The 22,413-nt window shown below is 60.2% G+C and overlaps 1 protein-coding gene across 1 annotated transcript in view; it reads right to left on the reverse strand.

The window, feature by feature from the left end:
* LOC144251726 (receptor-type tyrosine-protein phosphatase N2-like) overlaps positions 1 to 22,413 on the reverse strand; it is an 81,750-nt gene that overhangs the window by 54,251 nt on the left and 5,086 nt on the right. Inside the window, exon 3 of the mRNA XM_077794492.1 lies at positions 6,216 to 6,410. Coding sequence (XP_077650618.1) covers positions 6,216 to 6,410 — 195 coding nt within the window. The remainder of the gene's footprint in view (positions 1 to 6,215; positions 6,411 to 22,413) is intronic.

Here is a 22,413-nt window from a genome sequence, read left to right on the forward strand (position 1 = left end):
GACAAAGAAAAAATATGTAAAAAATTGAGACTTGAGAATAAGAATTCCTAACATATTTCTGTTAGAGGAGAACAATGAAAGAGAAACAAATTTAAATTGTTAATGGTTTATGAGTGTCTAGAATTGATAGATGACAGGAATTCTCTGGTTCTAGGATCCTCGTAAATCTGGAGTGAAAATAAAAATAAAACATGTCCATTCCAAGAGAGAGCATGAGGAACTTTCAAAATGACAAAGGCATGGAAATTAGAAAGAAAGAAGAGATGAGTCACAAGACCAGCCCTCAGATACAGCTCAGATCTCCTTGGCAGCAGGGTGTCAGAGGAAGTGAACAGGCTCTCTGAAACCATGAGACAACAGTACCTAGGGTTTGATCCCTGGCTGGTCCTCGGAGTGTGGAAATCAAAGACTCTCGGGGACTGGAGCACCTTCCCACTAAAACACTGAAAGATGTACTTTAGGAAAGAGGCAACTTGACCCAAAGGAGAACTAAGAAGAGGGAAGGTAAGGGAATTATTCTGGTAAAGTGAGGGTCAACCTAAGCACATGCTGGCTCTGAACATTAATGGTAAAGGTGGTCTACAGTCGAAAGGCAAAGAGGACCTAAATGTCACACAAACCCACATGCTGATGTGCAGGGCTGCAACTGGGCCACAGCGGACTTCTGGTCCTTCCACATGGGTCTGTCCATACGGGTTGCCCTGTGGCTCACATGGAGCAAAGGTCTCCCTGCCTTCTTCCACCTGTCCCAAAGTGGCTGCTGCTCACTAACGAAGACCTTGCATCACACACTCACCTGGCCCACAAGCCCAGGTCAGGACTCCCAACCCTCATGAAGGACGGTCTTCCAGGAAAGAGCACCAACAAGTGTTTGGCCAGGACCAGTGCTCCCTGGCTATTCACCCCTTCCACCCCAGTGGACATGAGCTTCTTATGGGCAGGGTAGCACCATCTCCATCCAGGACACTGTCACTGACCACATCCAGGGCCGTGAGGTACCAGGTGCATGTTGCGCTCTGAGCCATGGGAGGGACCGTGTGAGTCCGTGAGTCTTCACGGCTGTGTTCTGCAAGTCAGGCACAGAGCCCCAGATGGTCCCACCTGCAGAGAGCTGCTGGGGCCAACTCCTCAGAGCACCAGCTGCACCCTGGCAGAGATCAGAGCCACCGGGTCTGCTGGCCGGGCTGGCCCCCAGGGAGCCTGTGCGCTACCTGGCCGTCGCAGGCCCAGCCTCAGAAGACGCCTGGCGGGTGAGTGCCTCCAGACCCTGCCCTGGTGCCAGCGCCAGCAGCTCCCCAGATGCTCAGCACGGGCAGCGGCCACCAGACAGAGCGTCGGTGACTCAATTCAGCAAATGTCATCGGAGGCTGGAGGCTACTTACTCGATGTCACCCCCTCCACCCGCGACGGGAATGTCTGCCAAGGAGGACGTGGCCATCAGACAGGATGCAGGGGAGAGGGGCTGCAGCCCGCTGCTGCAGGTCGGGCGCGTCCCAGGAGGGGACGCCTGCAGTCCCCGGTGGGGTCTCGGCCATCACCCACCCCTCTCTAGGGCGAAGGCCCGACTGAGCCAGCTTCTGGATGCAGAGCTGAGGAACCACCCTCACCCCAGGCCCCAGCATGTGTCCCCGGCCGCTGGGCGTGGTGAGATTTGGGTCTCTCGACGACACACAATCCCACCAACCTGCCAGGGGCTCAGTGTCCCCAGCCCTCAGGGGGCTGTGGAGCAGACCAGCCCACCGTGCTGCCAGGAATGACCACTCTGGCCGACGCCACTGTGCCTCCGTGAGCCGGGACTCAGGTGGAGTTCAGTCTGCGTGTGTGTACGCGGCCGGTGCCGTGGGGGGGCTCTGAACTGCCTGCTGTTGCCACAACAAGAAACTATAGAAGCTGACGCGTACGGACAACAGAACAGCCCGCTGCAGGGAACAGGGCTGAGCCCCACACCCACACAGAACCTCCCACATGCCGCCTCCTAGGCAGGTGCGTGGCTTCCCTGAAACCAGCATCCACTCCACAGCCCGGGCCACCCTGTGGCTCACATGGAGTAGGGGTCAACCTGCCATCCTCCACCTGTCCCTGACCCGGGCGAGGCCCGGGTGGGAAGTGCTCCTGCAGTCCACCTCCCACCAGCACAGAGCCGGGCCGTCGCTCCTGCGCAGCCCAGGCAGCACTGACACAGTCCCTGGGCCTGGACGCTGGGCCTGCTCCGCCGGCTTGGCCAACATGATGGCGTGAAGAAAACTGTCAATCAGGGGCCTGGCGGCTGGAAGTCCTGCTCGAAGAGCCTGGAGGGCGTCCTGCTTCAGGTAGAGGGTGGTCCAGCGCCCTCCCCGACACAGTGCCCGGCAGTGCTGCAGCCCCGCCGTCAGAGGCCATCTCCAGCTCTGGGTGGGCCCTGGGCCAGGACCATCCCCCAGGCCACAGAGGCCACAGCAGGACACCCGAGGGCCTCAGAGCCAGCGATTCTCCATCCTGGACGTTCCCCACCTGCCTCAGTCACCTCACTGGCTCTCCTCCTCTGGGCATCTAAGGCAGCCTCAGGACACTGTCCAGTCGGGCAGAAAGGAGGCCCTTCTGCAGGGGGAAGTTCTCAGTGGCCCCTCCTGGTGCCTTTGCTGGTGCTCGAGATGCCCCAAGGGCAGACAGCAGGAGTCTCAGACGCACAGTGCTCCTCTTACAGACAGAAGCACCAGGAAGCGCCTTCCGTGGCTTTGCCTGCAGGGGGACGGGGAGGGGCAGAAGCCACCTCGTGAAGGGTGCCTGCTGGTCACGCAGTCGCTGCGTCCTGCTACAGGTGGACAGGTGTGTGGACAGCAGGGCTGAGGGGCTAAGGTGGTGACAGCGGAGGGTCCTCGGGCGCACAAGAAGCCAAATCCAGGAACGGGGGGCGAGGTCCTGGGAGAGCTGGCACCTGCCACCCTGCAGCCCAGGCTGCCAGCCATCCTGGTGGGGGGCTCGTGCTGCCTCGGGCCGGGGTCCTCTGTGGGGAGTAAGAGTGTGGGGGAGGGGACAGGGCTGTCTTCTCAGTGTGGGGCCATGGCCACTGGTGCCGTCCGGCCTCGGACTCCTTCACCTCTGAGCGTGCAGTCCACCCTGCATCCGAGGAGTGGCCTGAGTGCGGTCCCATGCTGGGTTTCCGGGGACAAGACCAGGAAGTGATGCTCCTGGGACAGGAACCTGCCCCTCCTCCCCCAGAGGTGGGCAGGAGGCCCCGCCCCTTGGCACAGTGACCAGGACTGCATCCTTTAAGACAGAAATCAAAGAGGTTCTTCAGCCGACACAGAGGTGGCAGGACCCTGAGGAAGGCGTAGGGCCATCTGTGACAGCTGTGAGGCCGTGTCCACCATGTCACGGGCTTCTCAGTGGCTGAACCCACGGAGCCCAGCAGCAGCGCCTGGCCAGCGCTCTGAGGGAGGGGCGGGTTCCCGATGGGCATCCTCTCCCAGCCCCAGTCACTCCAGGGTACTTATGAGTTGGTGCCCGGGCCCTGACCCATGCAGGGTTGTTCCCTGTGGGGAGGCCTCGCTGAACGGCAGCAATGGCCCTCCAAGGTCACACAGCGTTTGGCCTCCTCCAGCGTCACGCAGCAAGGCAGGTGCTGTGCCCTCCCCCCAGGGCCCCCAGGGCCAGCGGCCCATCACCTCAGGCCAGCGTGGCCAGCATGGTGCAGCATGAGCATTCCCCACTGCCGTGGACACCTCCCCCTGGCACCATGGGTGCCCCTTGCTCCCACCCTGGTGCTCAGATGTTAACGGCTTTCCCTCTGTGTGCCCTCGAGCGGGTGTTAGAACACCATGCTCCACCGGACGCACCGCTGACCATCTGGAACAGTGGTCCTGGGGTCGCCTGGACGTCATGTCTGCACTCTGTGGCTCTGAGCGTCACCAGGTCAGTGGTCTGATAAGGATAGGCAGGTCCCAACGAGGCCAGAGTGACCGTCACCACAGGATCATCCTCCTTGCAGCGTTAATGAGTGGGAAAGTCAGCTCTTCCAGCACCTTCCAAGGTACCGACACGCAGACGTCCGGCAGCCGGGGCCGAGCCCAGCCTTCACGGGGACCTCTGCCCCCAGTCCCGTCTTCTCCTGCTGTGCCCCCCTGGCCTCCTCTGAGGGGCCTCACACTGCGCCAAGGAAACGCCCAAGGTGAGCCCCTGTCTCAGGTCAGAGGAGAGGGAGCAGGACTCCAGAGTGACGAGAATACCGGTCCCCCGCACGGCCACGCTGGACCTCCTCCTCTCTCCACGCACCAGCTCCTGCTTGCAGCTGTCTGAATTCTCTCTCTCTCTCTTTCTCTTTTTTTGTTTGGTAGGAGGGATTGATCCTGGGGTACTTGACCACTAAGTCACATCCCCAGACCTTATAAAAGCTTTTTATTTTGAGGCAGGGTCCTGCTAAGTTCTTTAGGGCCTAACTTGCTGAGGCTGGCCTTGAACTTGTGATCCTCCTGCCTTGCCCTCCTGAGCCATGGGCATCACAGGCGTGTGCCACTGCCCAGCTAGCCGTCGCGCTCCTGGAGCCTGGAATGTGCTCGGTCACAGTGTTCTTTGCACACGGCACTGACCCAGGAAGGCCCAGCTCCCTGGAGCTTATGGTCTGTGGGATGGAGTCAGGGAGCTGGCTGAACCCCACTCAAGGCCTGAGAACCGGGTCCAGCCGTGGCACTGCAGGGGAAAGGGCCCGTTGGGAGTCTGGCGGCATTCACTGGCTGCTTGAAGGGACCCTGTTGGTCCTAGCGAGCATCTGGCCGGTCAAGGGGTCTGTTCTGGGACCTGGGTGCTCTGTGAAATCGCACTCGAGCTGCACTCTGGCGTGGTGCTGCAGTCCAGGCCAGCTTCCCACAGGGGCACCACGTGTCCCTGTGCCACGTGGACTCTGCGTGACACATGACACCGGACATGGGGGGCTCCAACAGCCCTGCCGAGTCGCCCCAGCACTGAGCCTGGCTGCAAGTCAGAACTCCTGGTCTCGGCCGAAGGGGACACACATCAAAGTCCCTGAGAGGCCAGGTGCCGGTGACCTGCTGGCCACTCATGAAGAGCAGCTTCTCTGTTCATGGGCTACCTGGGAGGAGTGAGGTTTGTAAGTGAGCGATGAACAGCTGGCCCCACCTGGACACATGGATACTGTCCCTGCTGCGTCAGAGGGAAGCCTTTGAGGCATGCCCTAGTGCAGCACTTGATGGGGGAGACCTGGACCCTGGCCTGTGCTACAACCTGGGAGGCCGGCTGCCGCAGCCTGGGTCTCTCCACCTGCCCCGTCCCACAGGATAGACCCTAACCCCCGCTGCCTTTTCCAGCGCTCTTGGTGAGCAGCAGCCTCTGGCTCTGTCTCTGGCTCAAGCGCCAGGCCTTGTGGCCCTCTGTGGCCCAACTCCACCAGTGCATGCCACCGTCAGGTGGTCAGGTAAGGAGGGCTTCCCAGGTACACGGTGATAGTGCGCAGGGCCCGCCTGAGTCCAGGGAGCTGGCTGCGCACAGGACACGTTCCTGCCCACATGGCAGAGCTGCTCATTCGAGGCAGGCAGTGTGGGCAGTACCATGGCTGGCCTGGTGTCTCCGCCTCCCTGCCTGGGCCAGGGACACCGCAGGAAGCACCCAGCCACCCACACGGCTCCCGTAAGACCCGGCACTCCTTAAGCACCAAGTGGCAACACACAGCCATGGGTGTGGTCCCTCCCTGGGGACCAGGATGCGGGGACGGTGCCTCCCTGCTGAAGGCACTGAGATCTCCTGCTGCGCCACCCACAGGCAGCTCTGCTGGGCTGCACCCCAACCAATCGCCTCCAGAGGGACGTCTGTCACAGGGACACACAGGGACACACAGGGACACCAATCTGCGGAGATGGCGCTCAGTGGGCTGGGAACCCAGGAGGAGGGGGCAATAGCCACTTGTTCTTCAGAAAACAAAAGAGTGGTATGTACACAGTAGGTGCTAATAGATGTGTGGCCCTCAGCTGAAAACAGGTCAGTCTACGCACGACCTTGTACGTGGCGAGGCATGTGGGATGGCACCTCTGGGCAGCAGCATGCTCCCTTGTGGGCCAAGGGGCCCGGGGCAGTGTGCAGGGGCTTCTGGGAGGCGTGGTGCCCACCCTGTGCTGGTGCGAGAAGCACACTGACTGCCGGGCCCCCAGTGGGGCTCGGGGGCTCCCCTGTCCCTCTTCAACAGATGGTCAATGCTGCTGTGTCCCCCCCAGAGGGTATGGCCTTACCAGGATCATGTGGCCCGTGGAGATGTCCATGTCGGGCTGGACGGGCTCTTCTGACCAGGACGAGGTGCTGCTCCGGGCAGAAGGGCTGGGCATTGGCCCGTCGCTGAACTGGGACGAGACGCTGTTGATGCGGGAAGTGTGTGGGCCCTCGGGGCGGTCAGGGGGCCGGGGGGCCATGCGCTGGCGGCACAGCTCCTGGAAGACAGAGGCAGAATCAGGGCGTCCAGCCTCGGGGAAGGCCGTAGGCTGGGAACTCGGGCAGCAAGAGAGCCAAGGCTGCTCCCATGAGACCAGCCCCCCCGGTCACTGGGACCCCCCGCATGGGCGCCTAACTCAGTAGCCCTGGACATCCTGCCCCACGCAGGGAGCAGGCCCTTGGGAGACCGGGGACACTCACCCCGCCGTCTCGGGAAGGGCTGGGCACCTACTCTGTGACAGGTGCCCGGGGCCGGGGGTCTCTCCCCTCTCACGAGTGCGTGACAGGGCTTTGCGGTGCCCTGACCCGGGCCACGGGGCTGGAGCGCGACGCTCACTCCAACGCTTCTTTCTCCTCCTCAAACAACTGTCACACTACGTGTGGGTCGGGGCAACCCTGCTCCCTGGCTGACAGTGACCGTCAGATCTGCCCTGGGGGCTCTGTCTCTCCGGGGGACAGGGTGTCATTCTGGGACACTGTGACGGCCCCCACATGGGTTCTGTCCCTCTGCCCAGCGAGAATGGCCAGAGGAAGTGGGTGAGGGACCTTGGCCATGGATGGGCTGGGAACGCTCCAGGGACGAGCGGCTTCAGAGCAGCCAGCCGTCCCTGTGCACTGTCCACTTCGTTCCCATGGCCCTGCCAGCTGGGGCGTGGCTCCCCAGGGGGGCTCCCAGGGTCTCACTCTCCTGTGTGCCCTGGACTGCCATTTTCCTTGGCTTTAGAGCCCGGGGAACCTGCTGGCCCCCTGTGGAGAACACGCCCTGCCTGCTGGGCCGTCTGAGGGTGGACAGTGGCGTCCTGGGCCCTCTTCCTAGGTAGGGCACAGCTCGGCCCAGTGGCCTTGAGAAGGGGCCCCTTCTGGGGCTGGTGTCGCACACCTCGCCCTGGTGATGGCGAGGACCAGCGTGGCACTGGAGGAGGAGGGGAAGGTGAGCCCCAGAGGTGCCTGCCTGTGCAGGACACAGCGAGCAGGGCCACTCCACCGCCTCTATCCCGCGGACAAGTCCCTGTCAGCTCCCCACGGAGTGTGTCTACGGAAACAAAACAGGGTCAAGAGTCCTCAGAATCTCAGAAACAAGGAAAGCAGACTCGCAAAGCCCCGCCATGCCCGGAGGACCCAGCTTGGCCCCTGGGGCAGTGACCAGCCTGTGGGCGCTGCTTGGCCTGGCCAGGGCATACCGGGTGCTCCACAGGAGAGTCCACCTGGTCAGCACCTGCGCAGCCCCAGCCCAGGCAGGCTCCACAGCCCCGGGTGGGAGACGGGCCGTCACCCAGCACAGCCTCTGCTGTGCACACCAGGAGCACCGGGTGGCCTGGGAGTCAGTCCTCGGCCCCCCCCCCCAGAGGGGAGTGCAGCCACCCAGGGCCGGTGCGGGGCTGGGGTCCTCGCTCCGCCCAGTCTTTCCACCTGGTGTCCTCAGCTTTCCCTTTAGAAGTGGAGACCACAGGGCTGCGGCGGAGGCAGAAAGCTCCGGGTGAAAGGCTCCAGGCTGCCTGCTGCCGGGAACCGCGGCCCAGTCACGGCACCGGAGTGTCAGGGCTACAGCGACCTCACAACGCTCTCCAGCCCATGCTCTCCAGCATGGCCGGCAGGCTCAGGCTCAGTGCTGCGTGGCCAATGTGGGTGCACGCCGTCCCTCCTGGTGGCTGCAGGGCTTGGCGGTGGGAAGAGCACTGTGTCTGGGCCGGCTCTGGGAGCAGGGCAGGCTCAGGCCGGAGCTCCTTCCGGGGACACTGGCTGCCGTTCTCCTGGCAGGAGTGTGTGGCTCAGGGGAGTGGGAGGCTGGCACCAGGGCAGCGCTGGGCATGCTCAGGATGCCCCTCCCTGCACGGAGCCCTAGGAGGATGCCTTCCCAGGTGAAGGCACCTGCCCGGAGCCTGCTCCCTGGGCGTGGGCCCGTTTGCTGCCAGCTCAGGGCCGGCGTGTCCCCTTGAATGTGTGTCTTGGGGCAGGCTGGGGAGCGGCCCTCCACTGTGGCCTTCATGGGGCTCTGGAGCAGCTGGGCGTGATGCTGATGGAGTCTTGGGCCTGCTGATTCGGGTTTCCATCCAGAAGGAGGCAGACAGCTGATCCCCGACGTGAGGAGCTGGGAAGTCTGCCCAGGAGGCTGAGGGCGGCAGGAAGGTGAGAGCCGGCCGATGGACTCCTGGGCTCTGGGCCTCCTGAAACTGCCACTGGCCCCCGGGGACAAAGCAGGAGACGCCATGAGTCTGCGTCCTCGGGCTGCAGAGCTCCTCTGCTTCCAGCTGGTGGACAGAAGGCAACCTGCCACCTGCGGACGCTGGCCAATGGGGCTCCTGGAGGCTGCAGGGAGCTGGCCAGGTAGGAGAGAGCTACACCTCCACCCAGGTGACCTGGGCCAGAGGGAGCCAGCAGAGCCCTCCAGGGGCTGCACTCAGTGGGGCCCCTTCCCCAACTCCCAGGGCCTTCCATTCGCTGGCAGCCCCTGCAGCAGGAGGCCTGGACTGTACGGGCTGCCCCGGGGCACTGGCTCCTCGCTGAGGAATGGAGGTGACAGCGCCAACCTCACAGTCATCACAATCACGAGGGGAAGAGGAGAGGCTGGCTTCAAAACAGCTGGCCTAGGCTGGGCATCACATGTCCATCCGTCCACCCAGTGCCCATCTGTCCAGCACACCTGTGCCTGGCCTGTCTGGACTGTGTTAGGCTCTGCAGGAGACGACCAGGCCTGCCTTCTCTGTGCTCACCGTCCTCCTGGGACCGATGGCGACACTCGACCACGTCCTGGGAAGGGTGGCTGTGGGACCGTAGGGGACTCTCCCTGCATGGAGGTCAGTGTGGGAGGGCTGGGCTGGGCCTCAGGTGGGATTCTTCCTCAGAAGGAGCTGTGGGCAGCTTCCAGACAGTGGACCTACTGCAGGGAGGCGAGAAGGGAGGCCGCTCCTTGTTGGCTTGCGGACACTGCTGCTCACGCTTCCTTTGAACCTCGGTCCAGGGCTGGAGCTCACGTGTTGTCTGTGGACGGAGCACTTCCTGGAAACAGGCCGCACCAGCCTGCCCACTAGTGCCAGACGGGACTTGCCCCATGTGGCTTCCCTTCCCCAGAGGCCCAGCGGGCCCAGCCCTGCCCTCAGATGGCCCTGAAGAGATGGTGTTCGTGGGCCTCAACGTCTCTGTCCGCCTGGCTGTCACTTCAGGGTGGTCCCGTGACAGAAGGCACTGAGGGCCTCCACGTGGTTCCACAGTGGGTAGTGTGAGGGCCGAGCCTGCCCGTCTCTGTACCGCCCGTCACAGGTGACATGCTGTCGGGGCAGGGCCCCTCCCCCTGTGTGCAGAGACAGCAGTGAGGCTGCAGGCTGTGCCGTGGCCTGGCTCTGCTGCACTTTGGCATCCCCCTCCTGGAACCAGAGATGGCCCATGCATTGCTGCACACCTCTCCCCAAAGCACCCATGCCTAACAGGGCCATCGTGTCCCCAGAGAAAGCCTCCAGGGCATGAGCCACGGCGCCCTGGGATGGCAGGGCTGGGGTGCTCAGGAGGAGAGTGATGCCGATGGCTGAGCCTCCGTCCGGTGGGCGGGGCGCCTGGCCAGGCAGCCCTGCTCAGGTCGCCCCTGTGTCCCGGCCTCGTGCGGAGCCACAGGGCACAAGCCCTGCCAGCAGGCGTCAGGAACAGGCCTGGCCAACATCAACATCTGAAGTCACTCTGAGAGGTGAGCTTAAAATAGAGCTGCGATCCAGTGTGTCTCCTTCGAGCAAAAGATAATTGATAATGCTGAATCAACAATGCAGGCAGGCCCCGGAGAGACCTGGAGACTGGCCCAATGACGGTTTGAATTTTCCCTCATTTATAATCCTGGCAGCCAGCAGAAAGGGCACAGTCAACACCCACAACAAGGCTCCCTGGTTCAGATCACAACACCCAGGATGAGAGCTGCGGCCTGTGGCTGCCATTAACTGGCAGAGGAGCAAGCTCGGAGAAGCCCGGTCCACCTCCGCGCAGCCCGCGGGGGCCCCCGCACTTCCCCTGCACAGGCCTTGTCGTGGACACAGGGGGCATTGGAGAATAGGTCTTCACTCAGCTGGACAGAGGTCCAGGACCCTCTAGCCACCTCACTCTGAAAAAACAAAGCCACCAAGCAGGGTCCTAGAGGAAGCCCGAGATCCAGGCCAAGTCTAATAAAGAAAAAGCAGGGGTCTGTTTGTGACCGGGGGCGACCAACACCACTTTCATCCAAGTGATCAGAGCATGTGGCTCGTGACCTCGAGTTTATGAAGCCACGGTGGGCTCTGCAGCCCTTCCCGTGGCTCGGTGACCACAGGTGCGTAATTAGGAAGGGAGGACACAGCAGCTCTCCTGGCCACCCAGGCCAGAGAGGGTCAAGGAGAGCCCACGGGAGTCCCTCTGGACGCCACGCTAGTCAACACCTGAGCAGTGCTCACGCCACACCTGCTGCCAAGGCCGGCTCCAGCCTTCCTGCAGTGGGGAGTGCGACACACCGTTGTCTTGTCTTGTACCAATCCTTCCTCTTCAACAGGCCAGAGGGAGGGAACCCAGGAGTGTGCACACTCGGAGTTTCTAGAGAGCACTCTCATTCCTGCACTTGCTGAACCTCAGCTGTGTGTCCCTCCAGAGACGTGGCCACCCAGGACATTGATGCCAGCTGTGGCTGTCTGGACTCTGCCGGGGGTTGAGGAAGTTGGAGGATGACAGATGCCTATCACCGAAGTTGCTGACAGGAAGGCCCGTGGACGGTAACGGGGCACGTGACCCTGCAGGTGGTGTCTGCAGGAGTGGCCTCTGTTCTCGGGAAGCAAGTGTCCCAGAGATGTTGGTGTCTTAGAAAAGGGCCCCACAGCAGAAAATGAATCCACTGTTGGGAGGGAAGACGGGCCGGGGTGGATCCAAGGGTGCACTAGTGGTAGGTTGTCTGGGTCTGAACCCCAGCTCTGCCCTCACAGTGGGGTGACACTGGACAAGTGACTTGGTTCTGTGATCTGTAAAATGGGAACAAGAGAGCCATTCAGCCTGGGTGCTGGGGTGATTCCAAGTTGCTACACCTGAGGCAGGTGACGCACACCCCCGTCAGGGCTGGACCACCTTGTGCTGGTGTCGGGACCCACCCGCCAGCTTCCCTGTAGGCAGCGTGCAGGCAGGGCTGAAGGTATGGTGACATATGGGGACCTTCATTCCTGGACCCACCAGGGCCATGCCACACCAGTGTGACTTCTGACTACTCCTCTACCAAGTAGGCTCCTCCCCACTCCCAGGTGTAGTCAGAGCAACTGGGATTCTAGAAAGAATAGTGCTCCCCTCAACCTCCTCACAGCTCAGTGCCCATCCCTGAGGGACGCAGGAAGCTTGTGCTGCACCACTGAGACACCCAAATGGGACAGGAGGTGCCAAGGAAGACAAGATGCAGGGGTCTGCGCCCGGCACCAGGCTCTCCAGGCGTAAGACAGATCTCGGCACAGTATGGTGCTACCTCCAACCTGAGCCAGCTGGGAAGGAGGGTGCACCAGCCCAGGCTGCCAAAGCCCCCGGCCCGATGCCTGCAGACAGAACCTGCATCCTATAGGGCTGGACCCCCAGAGCAGCACCCGCACAGAGCCCACGGCTCATGCCAGCAAGGACTGGCGTAGGCCTGGGAAACTGCACGCCTGCAGACAAACCCTCAGAGTGTAAGGACACAGATTCAGCAGAGAGAGATGCATACACACGTCCCGACACCTTCGTCACGGCTCTCTGTACAACCACTTGCTTCTGCTGCAGCTGAGCCGAAGCCCTGGGAGGTTTCTACAGAGTCCTCCACGTATTTTATACTTCTTTACGCCACAATTTGCAAAATAAGCTGAATAGGATTCTGGGGGCAGAAATTCATCCACACACAATAATGCAAATGTCTCATTTCTCAACTCTGCATCTGACGGGGGAAAATTACAGAGAGCGGGATCACTTGGAGAGAAAAGACCTGTCATTCTCAAATTCCACCAATAGACCAAGACTACAAAGGCTCAAGGGAAGCCCTCCGCACCTTTCCAGGAATGGTCGGAACAAAGCAGCGCGCTGCCTGAGCGTGCACACAAAGGAAGCCTGGGATTTTTAGGGTTATTTGCTGAGCATAATTAGTAGTAACAGGACAAAACTAAGGAACAAGCGCACAAAGCCATGGGGGGAAGAAGGGTTCATTAGGGTGGGCTGGGAGGGAGGAAGGCCAATTACTTCCAGGCTAGATAAAGCACCAGGAGAATGTGCTGCATGGGAGCTGGCCCTGGGGAGGGACCCCACCTCCAGAGCCTGTGGCCGGCACAAGCCGCCCACAGCTGCAAGCCCCACCAGCTTAGGGGCCGCAGAGCACGTGACCACAGGAAGCCTTATCATAGAAAGTCAGAGCTCACAAGTAAATACGACCAGGAGAAACCCTCAATGGCAGCACTGAATTATTCATGGTGGCTTTCCATCTCGGGTGGGATCACAGGTGGCTTTTATTTTATTTTGCTTATTTGTATTTTCTATATTGAACATGTACTACTTTGATACAAGGTATGCTTACAACATAAGATTCTACATTCAGTGTGATTAGAACCAAGTGAACCGCTTAGCCAGTGCGTGTGGGAAGTGGAGAGAAGGCGTCAGTGGAGAAGGCCCAGGGACACTCGTCCACTCACCTCTCCTGCTCACGGTGCACTTCTCTTGGAGCAGCCTTTGTGTCCTCATGGACCAGACTGACAGCAAGGACTGCTTGGGCTCCAGGCTGTCTTCCCAGGGCCACTTCCCAGCATCGTCCCCACTGTGAGCAGCCCGACTGGACTGTCCTGGAAGGGCAGCCATGGCCGGGCCCTGTCTGCATGGGCTAGGAGCACCTCGGCACCCAAGGAGACATGGGGATGCAGGGTGCATCAGGACAGCCAAGGGATCCCCCACCTCGGAGTCAGAGCCACAGCAGACCCATAGAGTGATCTGCCCTTGAGCTGACCAGGCAGCACTTGTTTCCCACACACAGGCTTGCTGCATGTTCGTGCACGATACTCCAGGCGCACACATGCACTCCACACCCACCACACACCACAGGGAAAGGCCTTCCTTAGGGCGGCTCCTGAGCCAGGTTCAGAGACCTGCAGGCCACAGCATAGAAGAGCCTTTGAGCCATCCCTGGGCCATCCCCTGCCTACCACCATCCCCTCAGCAGCTCACTGAGGACCCTGCACACTGTGCACCTAGGCTCTGCACACCTGGGCGCTGACACCTGGACTCTGCACACCTGGGCTCTGCGCACCTGGGTGCTGACACCGGGGCTCTGCGCACCTGGGCTCTGTGCACTTGGGTGCTGACACCTGGCTCTGCGCACCTGGTGCTGACACCTGGGCTCTGCGCACATGAGTGCTGACACCTGGCTCTGTGCACCTGGGTGCTGACACTTGGGCTCTGTGCACCTGGGTGCTGACACCTGGGCTCTGCGCACTTGGGTGCTGACACCTGGGCTCTGCACACCTGGGCTCTGTGCACTTGGGCTCTGAGTACCTGGGCTCTGCACACTGGGGCTTTGCACACCTGGGGGCTGACACCTGGGCTCTGCATACCTGGGCTCTGTGCACCTGGGCTATGCACACTGGGCCTCTGCACACCTGGGTGCTGACACCTGGGCTCTGCACACCTGGCTCTGTGCACTTGGGCTCTGTGCACCTGGGCTCTGCACACTGGGGCTTTGCACATCTGGGTGCTGACACCTGGGCTCTGCATACCTGGGCTCTGTGCACCTGGACTCTACACACCTGGGCTCTGTGCTCCTGGGCTCTGTGCACTTGGGCTCTGTGCACCTGGGTGCTGACACCTGGGCTCTGAATACTTGGGCTCTGTGCACCTGAGCGCTAATACCTGGGCTCTGCACACCTGGGCTCTGCACACCTGGGCTCTGCACACGTGGGCACTGTGCACCTAGGCTCTGTGCACTTGGGTGCTGACACCTAGGCTCTGCATACCTGGGCTCTGAACACCTGGTTATTGACACCTGGGCTCTGTGCACCTGGGCACTGCGCACCTGGGTGCTGACACCTGGACTCTGTGCACCTGAGTGCTAATACCTAGACTCTGCACATATGGGCTCTACACACCTGGGCTCTGCACACCTGGGTATTGACACCTGGGCTCTGCACACCTGGGCTCTGAGCACCTGGGTTATGCACACTTGGGTGCTGACACCTGGGCTCTGTGCACCTGGGATCTGCACACCTAGGCATTGACACAAGGGCTCTGCACACCTGGGCTCTGCACACCTGGTTATTGACACCTGAGCTCTGCACACCTGATTATTGACACCTGGGCGCTGCACACCTGGGCTCTGAGCACCTGGGCACTGCGCACCTGGGTGCTGACGCCTGGGCTCTGCATACCTGGGCACTGCACACCTGGGCTCTGTGCACTTGGGCTCTTTGCACCTGAGCACTAATAACTGGGCTCTGCACACGTGGGCACTGTGCACCTGGGCTCTGTGCACTTGGGTGCTGACACCTAGGCTCTGCACACCTGGGTATTGACACCTGGGCTCTGCACACCTGGACTCCGAGCACCTGGGTTATGCACAATTGGGCACTGACAACTGGGCTCTGCGCACCTGGGTGTTGACACAAGGGCTCTGCAAACTGGGGCTCTGCACACCTGGATGCTATGCACCAAGGCTCTGCACACTGGGGCTCTGCACACCTGGGCTCTATGCACTTGGACTCTGCACACCGGGGACCTGGACTCTGCACACCGGGGCTATGCACACTTGGATGCTGCACATCTGGGCTATGTACGCTCAGACGCTGTGCACTGGGACTCTACACACTGGGGCTCTGCACATCTGGGCTCTATTCACTGAGGCTCTGCACACTGGGGTTCTGCACACTGGGGCTATGCACACCTGGGCTATGACACTGGGGTTATGCACACCTGGGCTCTGCACAGCTGGGCTCTACACAGCTGGGCTCTACACACCTGGGCTCTGCACACCTGGGCTCTGCACACCTGGGCTCTGCACCCTGGGGCTCTGTACACCTGGGCTCTGCAAACTAAGGCTATGCACACTGCGGGTATGCACATGGGGCTCTGCACACTGAGGCTCTGAACACCTGGGCTCTGCACACCTGGGCTCTGCACACTGAGGCTCTGTACACCTGGGCTCTGCACACTGAGGTTCTGCACACCTGGGCTCTGCACACTGAGGCTCTGCACACTGAGGCTCTGCACACCAGCTCTGCACATGGGGGCTCTGCATACACAGGTGCTGCTAGTGGAGTGGCATCTCCCCATCTAAGCGCCAGGCACCACATTAGTGAACTAACAGAGCCACTCTGGGGTGGATGGTGCCCTCAATTTCACAGATGTTTTCTCAAAATGAAACTTAAGAGCATAGACTCATTTTAACTTATATAAGTCTTCACTTATTCTTCTGAATCTAGAGGAAAGCTGCCCACCTCCCTGGACCTGCCACCCTGTCCTCCACTCCGGTCTGGTCTCATGCTTAGCATGAGCTGCCTCCCAAACTGCAGCACCCTCTGGCCGTGTTCTGTCCTCTTCAGTGGCCCCTGTGGGTCTCAGGGGCTTCGGTAAGCACTGCTCTCTCTCACTCTGGTGTCTGGGTGTGAGCCCACCAAGGGTGCGCCACCAGGGAGCTGGGATTGGGTCCTGCTGCCAAGGGCTCCCTGGGCCGGGATGTGAGCGCTGTGTTCTCTTCTCTTGACCCTGGGAGGTGGCTGGAAGGGGCACCATCCTGCCTGGCTCCTCTGCAGTTAGCAGGTACCTAGCAGTGAGGACTTGATGTTCAACACAGTGACCTGCAGCCGGATGTGCTGACGTACCTAAGACAGAGGCCACTGAGTCCCTTTTACTAAAAAACGGTCTCCTTAAGGGCTTTGTTTGTTTCTACTGATGATCAGATTGAAATCAGGATAGAGTGTAAAATGGGAAACCCAGGAGGGACACATGACTTTGGAAGCACTCTCACCCAGACAGGCATTTCAAGGTGGGTTTCTGTACTATCTCGATGCTTTGATTGGAGGTGGAAGAAGGACACCTGTGATAGCCCCAGCTACTCCTGGGGGCCTGGTTAGCCCAGCAAAACCCCTCCAGCCAGGCTGCCACCCACAGGACAGACCACCAGGAACTCGACTCTAGCCCCCATAGCTCAAGGGCTGCCCCGAAGCCAGGGCTGCCTCCCAAGGTCACGGGTCCTCGCCACTGCTGCAAGCCAAGCCAGTCTTGGTGGCCTCCCATGGCACAACTGTCATATTCAGGCAATTTTAAATAGCCAACTCAGAGCAGCCTGCGCCTGATGTAGGACAAGACAATGGGCAGCCATTCACCACATAGGCTTCTGCCACCTTCCTCACACTCTTTTTGCTCAAGAGGTAATGAATGGTCATCATGTGTGGTCACTGTCACAGTCACTGGCCACATCGACGGCACACCACATCTGCCGACTGCTTCCTGCCCGCTGGGCACTGCTCTGGGTGCTGCAGTCTAAGAGTTCTAAAGGGCCCCCAGACCAGCTCCTCCCATGTCAGCATCTAGTTCAACTTGCCAATGCACCCTGAGTGCTGGGGGTCGGGGGACTTCGGGCAGGTTTTTATCAGCACCCTGCGGGGCCCAGGGTGCTGTAGGTTAAACAGAGCGTGCAGAAGGACTGGCTGCTGCTCACCAGGTCTGCTCAGCCCAATGCCAGTGGAAAGTCACTTGAAACAGGAAAGCCCATGGACTGGGCCAGGGTCCCCACTCCAGGCTTGACAGATGGGGATGGTCTGGGAGAGAAGGGGGCAGGCTTTCTAAGTGCAGAGCTGGGAACAAAGGCTCAGGAGGCAGAGGGCACACGGGCATTTCAGGCTGGAAGGAGCCGGCTGGGACACAAAAGGTATTCAGTCCTTCCATTCTGCCACTGCTTGATGAAGCCAAAGGGCAGGCCGTGGGGGGTGCCGAGGCAGCTGCTTCTGTGTTTCGGGAACTGCACATCATTTGGGGGCCCAATTACCCTATCTAAGGCTGCCTGAGTGACGATCTGACTGTGCAAGGCATGAGTGCACCCTGAGGGCTGGGGGTCTGGGGACTTCGGGCAGGTCCCTTTAATCCTGTCTCAGGCAGCTGGCCCTGACCCTGGGGGGCACGGGGCTCTGAGCTCAGGGCCCACCAGTTTCTAAACATCTGTCCTCTGCCCCAGAGGGGCAGGCGCTTCACCTCCAGGAAGACTTCACCTCCATCTCCAGCCAGCGGGCTGCATTTCCAGAGTGAAGGCCTGTGGGGGGAACCGGGAGGCAGGCCGGGTGGGGGGGGCTTCCACACTCGGCAACACATCACCAGGTCTGCCTGCTGTCTCACTGGCAGCCCACGAGCTGTGCAGATGCACAGAGCCTGAAAACACCAGGAGTGGCAAAGCCTGGGCAGCACGGTGCTCGCCATGACGACCCCCCGGGGCAGCACTCAAGTCAGCGAGGAGACGGACACTTCGAAAGCAACCAATGTTTTTCTCACATGCCAAGCGTGGGGCCGACTGACTCTCTGTATTTTTATTGCTGTTGAATCTGGTGGAGGAAAGAAAGCCATGGGGGTGGGTGCATAACCCTGAAGCCACACACCAGGTCCAACTTCCACCGTAGGCTTTTTGTTTGAGAAGCAAGTCTGCATTTTATTTCCTCCCACTTAAAAACATCTTTTAAAAAATATTTTTGTGTGTGTGGTGCTGGGGATCACCTAGAGCTTGTGCATGCTTGGCAAGGGTGCTACCAGAGAGCTGCACCCCTAGTCCCCAAGCATCTTGATGTCTGGCTTACGTGTCTCAGAAGCCAACAAAGGGGTGATTTGGGGGGGCTCCTTTATGTAAATTTATTCTTCTGCCTCACTGTCTTTGCAAAAATGGGGGAAATGCTGTGATGCTTAATCACAGAACAGATCCACTTTCCTCCTGCAATCAGAGGACCCAAGCCTGGCTCTGCACTGGTGTGACGACATCCTGGGTGCAACTTGCAAAGCTCCATCTGATTTGCTGCAAAGTGTCACAAAGTTGATCCAAGGTTAGGCCTGTTTCAAACCTGTATTCCTCAGTCAGTTTTCAAATACTTACCTTTATTTGCTCACATAACCCTAATGACCACATCAATTGTGCACACACACACACACTCATCAGACAGTTGATTTTGTTGGTTGTATTATGTTCTGCCTGCCATTCTAGTCAGAGCTCCTCTGCAGGAGCACCCGGCCAGTGCTGACAGGAGCAGTGCCTGGTACTGAGGGGAGCACTGCCCGGTGCTGAGGGGAGCACCTGCGGCCTCATACGCCTGGCTCCCACATCTTCCTGGAGCCCAAGGCTCGATGGAGAGTCACACCAGGAACAACCACGCTTACAACAGTGAGCAGTGGAGCAGAGGGACCACCCCAGAGCTGCTGCAGGGAGCAAGGCAGGTCCTCAGACACCGCTGGGACCTGAGGCCCACAGATGGCCCCACCCAGCGCCCAGGAGGTCATGGCCTGCTCTGGCTCCACCACCTGCCTTAGCCCTGCCCAACTTCCTTCTCTCCTCTTGAACAGAAGCCTCAGCCTCGGGAACACTTCTCCCCCGCCCTCCTCCCACTGTTCTGGACCTCCACCTGCTCCAAGGCCCCTGCCTGGCCACCCTGGGTTCCCAGGCATCACCGCGGTGCCACCTGGCCTCTGTCACACAAATGTGGGCTGGTCTTACGTAAGGCCAGGTTCAACCAGACCCTGTTGGTTAAATGTGTCCTTTCGTCATCACCCTAGGGACACCTACGAAGACCCGAATGGTGTGACTGTGTACCACCAGAGACATGAAAAATCGTGCTCTATGTGTGCAATATGAGTGCCAATGCATTCTGCTGTCACGTATAACAGATTAGAATAAAAACTAGGAATTTTTTAAAAAGACCATGTAAACGAAGGGCAAAATGGTGATAGATTGGGAAAGAGAAAAAAAGTAAAAATAAACATTGATAAAAAAAAAAAAATAGTGCTCCTTTGCTCCACTTCTGGGCTCTGCCGTCCTGAGGGCCCTAGGCGGTCTGGGATCTGAGACCCCACATGAGCAGGGTCCCAGGCAGAAACAGCCCTGTGCAGCTGCCTGCTGGCTGGGAGGAGGGCAGCTCCCAGAGCTGAGGGCTGAGGAAAATGCTAACCCTAAGGCCTCCAGCCAGGGCAAGAGCAGGGCTGCCAGGCGCCTCCTGCCTGGGAGGAGCGTCGCCAAGGCACGGGGCCCTCCCCTGCTGGAGCTACCGCAGGGTCCTCCTCCTCTGGGCCTTTGTGAGCTTCTCCGCAGACACCTGGAAGTGCCTCCCGGTTCCACTGTGCCTCAGCTCTCCGGGGCTGCCTTCCTCGTGGGTTTGCACCTACGGCCGGGGCTCCTCACCCTTCCACCTGCATGTCCCACCTCTTCTCCTGCCCACGCATGTTGGGGTCCAGAGCAGGGCCTGGCTGTTGCCAGAGGCTGCTGTGTCCCACAGCGGACCCCCATAATAGCACACCTTCTCCCACCCCTGGGCCAAGGAGAGGCTTGCTTCCCTACAGGGGGCCCGAGCTCCTTGGCCCAAGGAGCGGGCAGCTGTGGGTTCCGGGCTGCAGCTGCCTGCACGAGGCTGTCACCTGCAGGAGAATCGGGCCCTTGGCACTGCACCCCACACGGGAAGCTCTTCACCTGGGGGAGTTTGCTGGCCCTGGACAAAGGCACCCAAGGAGCCCCGGCTTGGCCAGGCTCCTGGCCCTGGGGAAGGCCCAACAGGGGCAGCTGCAAGAGGCACCCAAGAGCCAGAGCCTGGGTTCAGGGTGCGCCTGGGCCCTGTTCCCCCTCAGGACCCTTCCCCACCTGCCCAGCATCTGTTTTTAAGCCCACTTAACCCACTTTCCTCGTCCCTTTGCTCCCCCTCCCACCCTGCTGCACTCCAGGCAGCTGGGCCCTCAGGACCCACACCGTCAGGGATCTCTCGGCACTCTGGCTGTGGACCCTCACCTTGGCTTGCCCTTGGATGGGGCTGAGGCAGATCCTGCAGATAACAGGAGGGACTGTCTTCCAGGAGGCTGTGTCACATAGGACACAAATCTGAGAGGGATTTACCCACAGCCAAGTGCAGGACACTCACTCGCATGAGCCTTCTCTGACCACCACACAGAAAATGCCTGGGATTCTGCAAGAGTCTAGGGTGAATCAGCCCAGTGGAGGGTCAGCTGGGGGTGGAGGGTCAGGTGCAGGTGGAGGGTCAGCTGGGGGTGGAGGGTCAGACTGGGTGGAAGGTCATCCTGAGATGGGTCAGCTTAGGTGGAAAGTCAGCCTAGGTGGAAGATCAGTCTGGGTGGAGGGTCAGTCTGGGTGGAAGATCAGCCTGGGTGGAGGGTCAGCCCAGATGGAGGGTCAGTCAGGTGGAGGGTCAGCCCAGGTGAGGGTCAGCCTGGTGGAAGGGCAGCCTGAGGTGGGCCAGCCTAGGGGCAGGTCTCCCCTGCTCTCCAGCGTGCACTTCCTTTGCATCTCACTGTGGAGGCCTCTCTCCCTGCATCAGGGCCTGGGGAGAGGGAGCCCCACCTGCACAGAACAGGCAGGAACCAGCCCTGGAAGGGAGGTGGCCAGGAGTCCGGCACTAGGCGCCAAGCCCGGCCCTCGATCTGCCACAGGAAAGACATTTACGAAGAGAAAAGCACAGCAACGGGAGGCAGTCAGAGATGGTGGGAGGAGGTCTGCTGAGGTCCCCACAGGCCCCAGGAGAGGAGGCCCCAGGGAACACTGTAGACAGCACACATTTTCCACGTACCACACTGTCCTCAGCTCCATGGCCCAGTAGGGTCCTCCCCAGGAGGCCACTCGTGGGCCCTGTACAACTGCAGGGTCCCTGGACTGCAGCTACGGTTCTCCTGTGGCTCTGCAGGATGTCTACACTGTGGCCACCTAGTACCTGGCCGATGCTCCTGCCCATGGCCTGCCTTTCATCCATGGATGTTCTGCTCACCACTGCTCTGCCCTGCGGCCAGCCCAGCATCCAGGAGCTGGTCCCACAGTGGTCCCCCCCACCACTGGAGACTCAGGCCACTTGCTATGCTTCTCCTCGCCATATCCAACTTCCTCATCTCCAAGAAACCATACGGAGAGGAGACGGGGGTCCCCAGGTCCCAGTCTCACGGGGCCTCACATCAAAGGCGGAGTCAGTGTGGAGCACCGTGCGTGCCCCACCACCTGGAATACAGCTTGGACCTGCTCCTTGAGGCCACAGCTCTCTGCTCCCTTGGGAAGCAGGTGGCCGCCAGGAGAAACGTGGTGACCTCACTGGGTTTGCAGTGGTTGAGGGTAGTGGGCCGCTGAAGGGCAGAACCCTAGAGGGCCTGCAGGGTGGCCTGCTGAGCAGCTGCTGTCCACTTGGCAAGAGGGCAGTGCACTCTGTCTTCCTGCCGTGTGGAGTACCACCCCATTACCTTTCCCTAGATGCCACCCACACTGCTGGGCTTGGTGCTGACCTCACACCTCTTCCTGTGAGCACCGAGCCCCTCCCACCCCTGGGCCACTGGTGAGCCAAGGGAGGTGGCTGGGGATGTGGCCTCCCATGAAGGACAGGCTCTTCCCTGAAGGAGCATCCCAGGAATCATGACTTAAGAAACACCCAGCTCTGCTAATCAACCGCGAAAATACAGTCACCACAGTGAGCATCACAGGGACAGAAGCGCTGTGTCCAGGCCTCAGGTTGGAGAATGTTAGGCGCTCCAGCCTCTCATTTCCAAACCCCCCACCGAGTGGGCTGACTTCACTGTTCCTGTCTGTTCCCAGGAGGGGCCTGCTGCACTGGGCAGGCAACCTGCTTTCCTGCGTGCTTCAGTATTTCCTGAGCAGTCGCTCCAGACCTCAGTGATCTCAAGGATCCATTTCCACTCCCGGGAGTTTTCTGAAGAATGCAGGAGCCGTGCTGCATGGCCAGATGCAAAACATGACCACATACTCGAGTGTTTAGGGTCACAGGAGGAATGTACTACAGTGAACACCTTCCAGGGCCCTGCTCTGGCTACAGTCAGAAGGCACTAGGAGAT

Source organism: Urocitellus parryii, unplaced genomic scaffold (genome assembly GCF_045843805.1).
Source record: "Urocitellus parryii isolate mUroPar1 unplaced genomic scaffold, mUroPar1.hap1 Scaffold_171, whole genome shotgun sequence".
Classification (NCBI taxonomy): domain Eukaryota; kingdom Metazoa; phylum Chordata; class Mammalia; order Rodentia; family Sciuridae; genus Urocitellus; species Urocitellus parryii.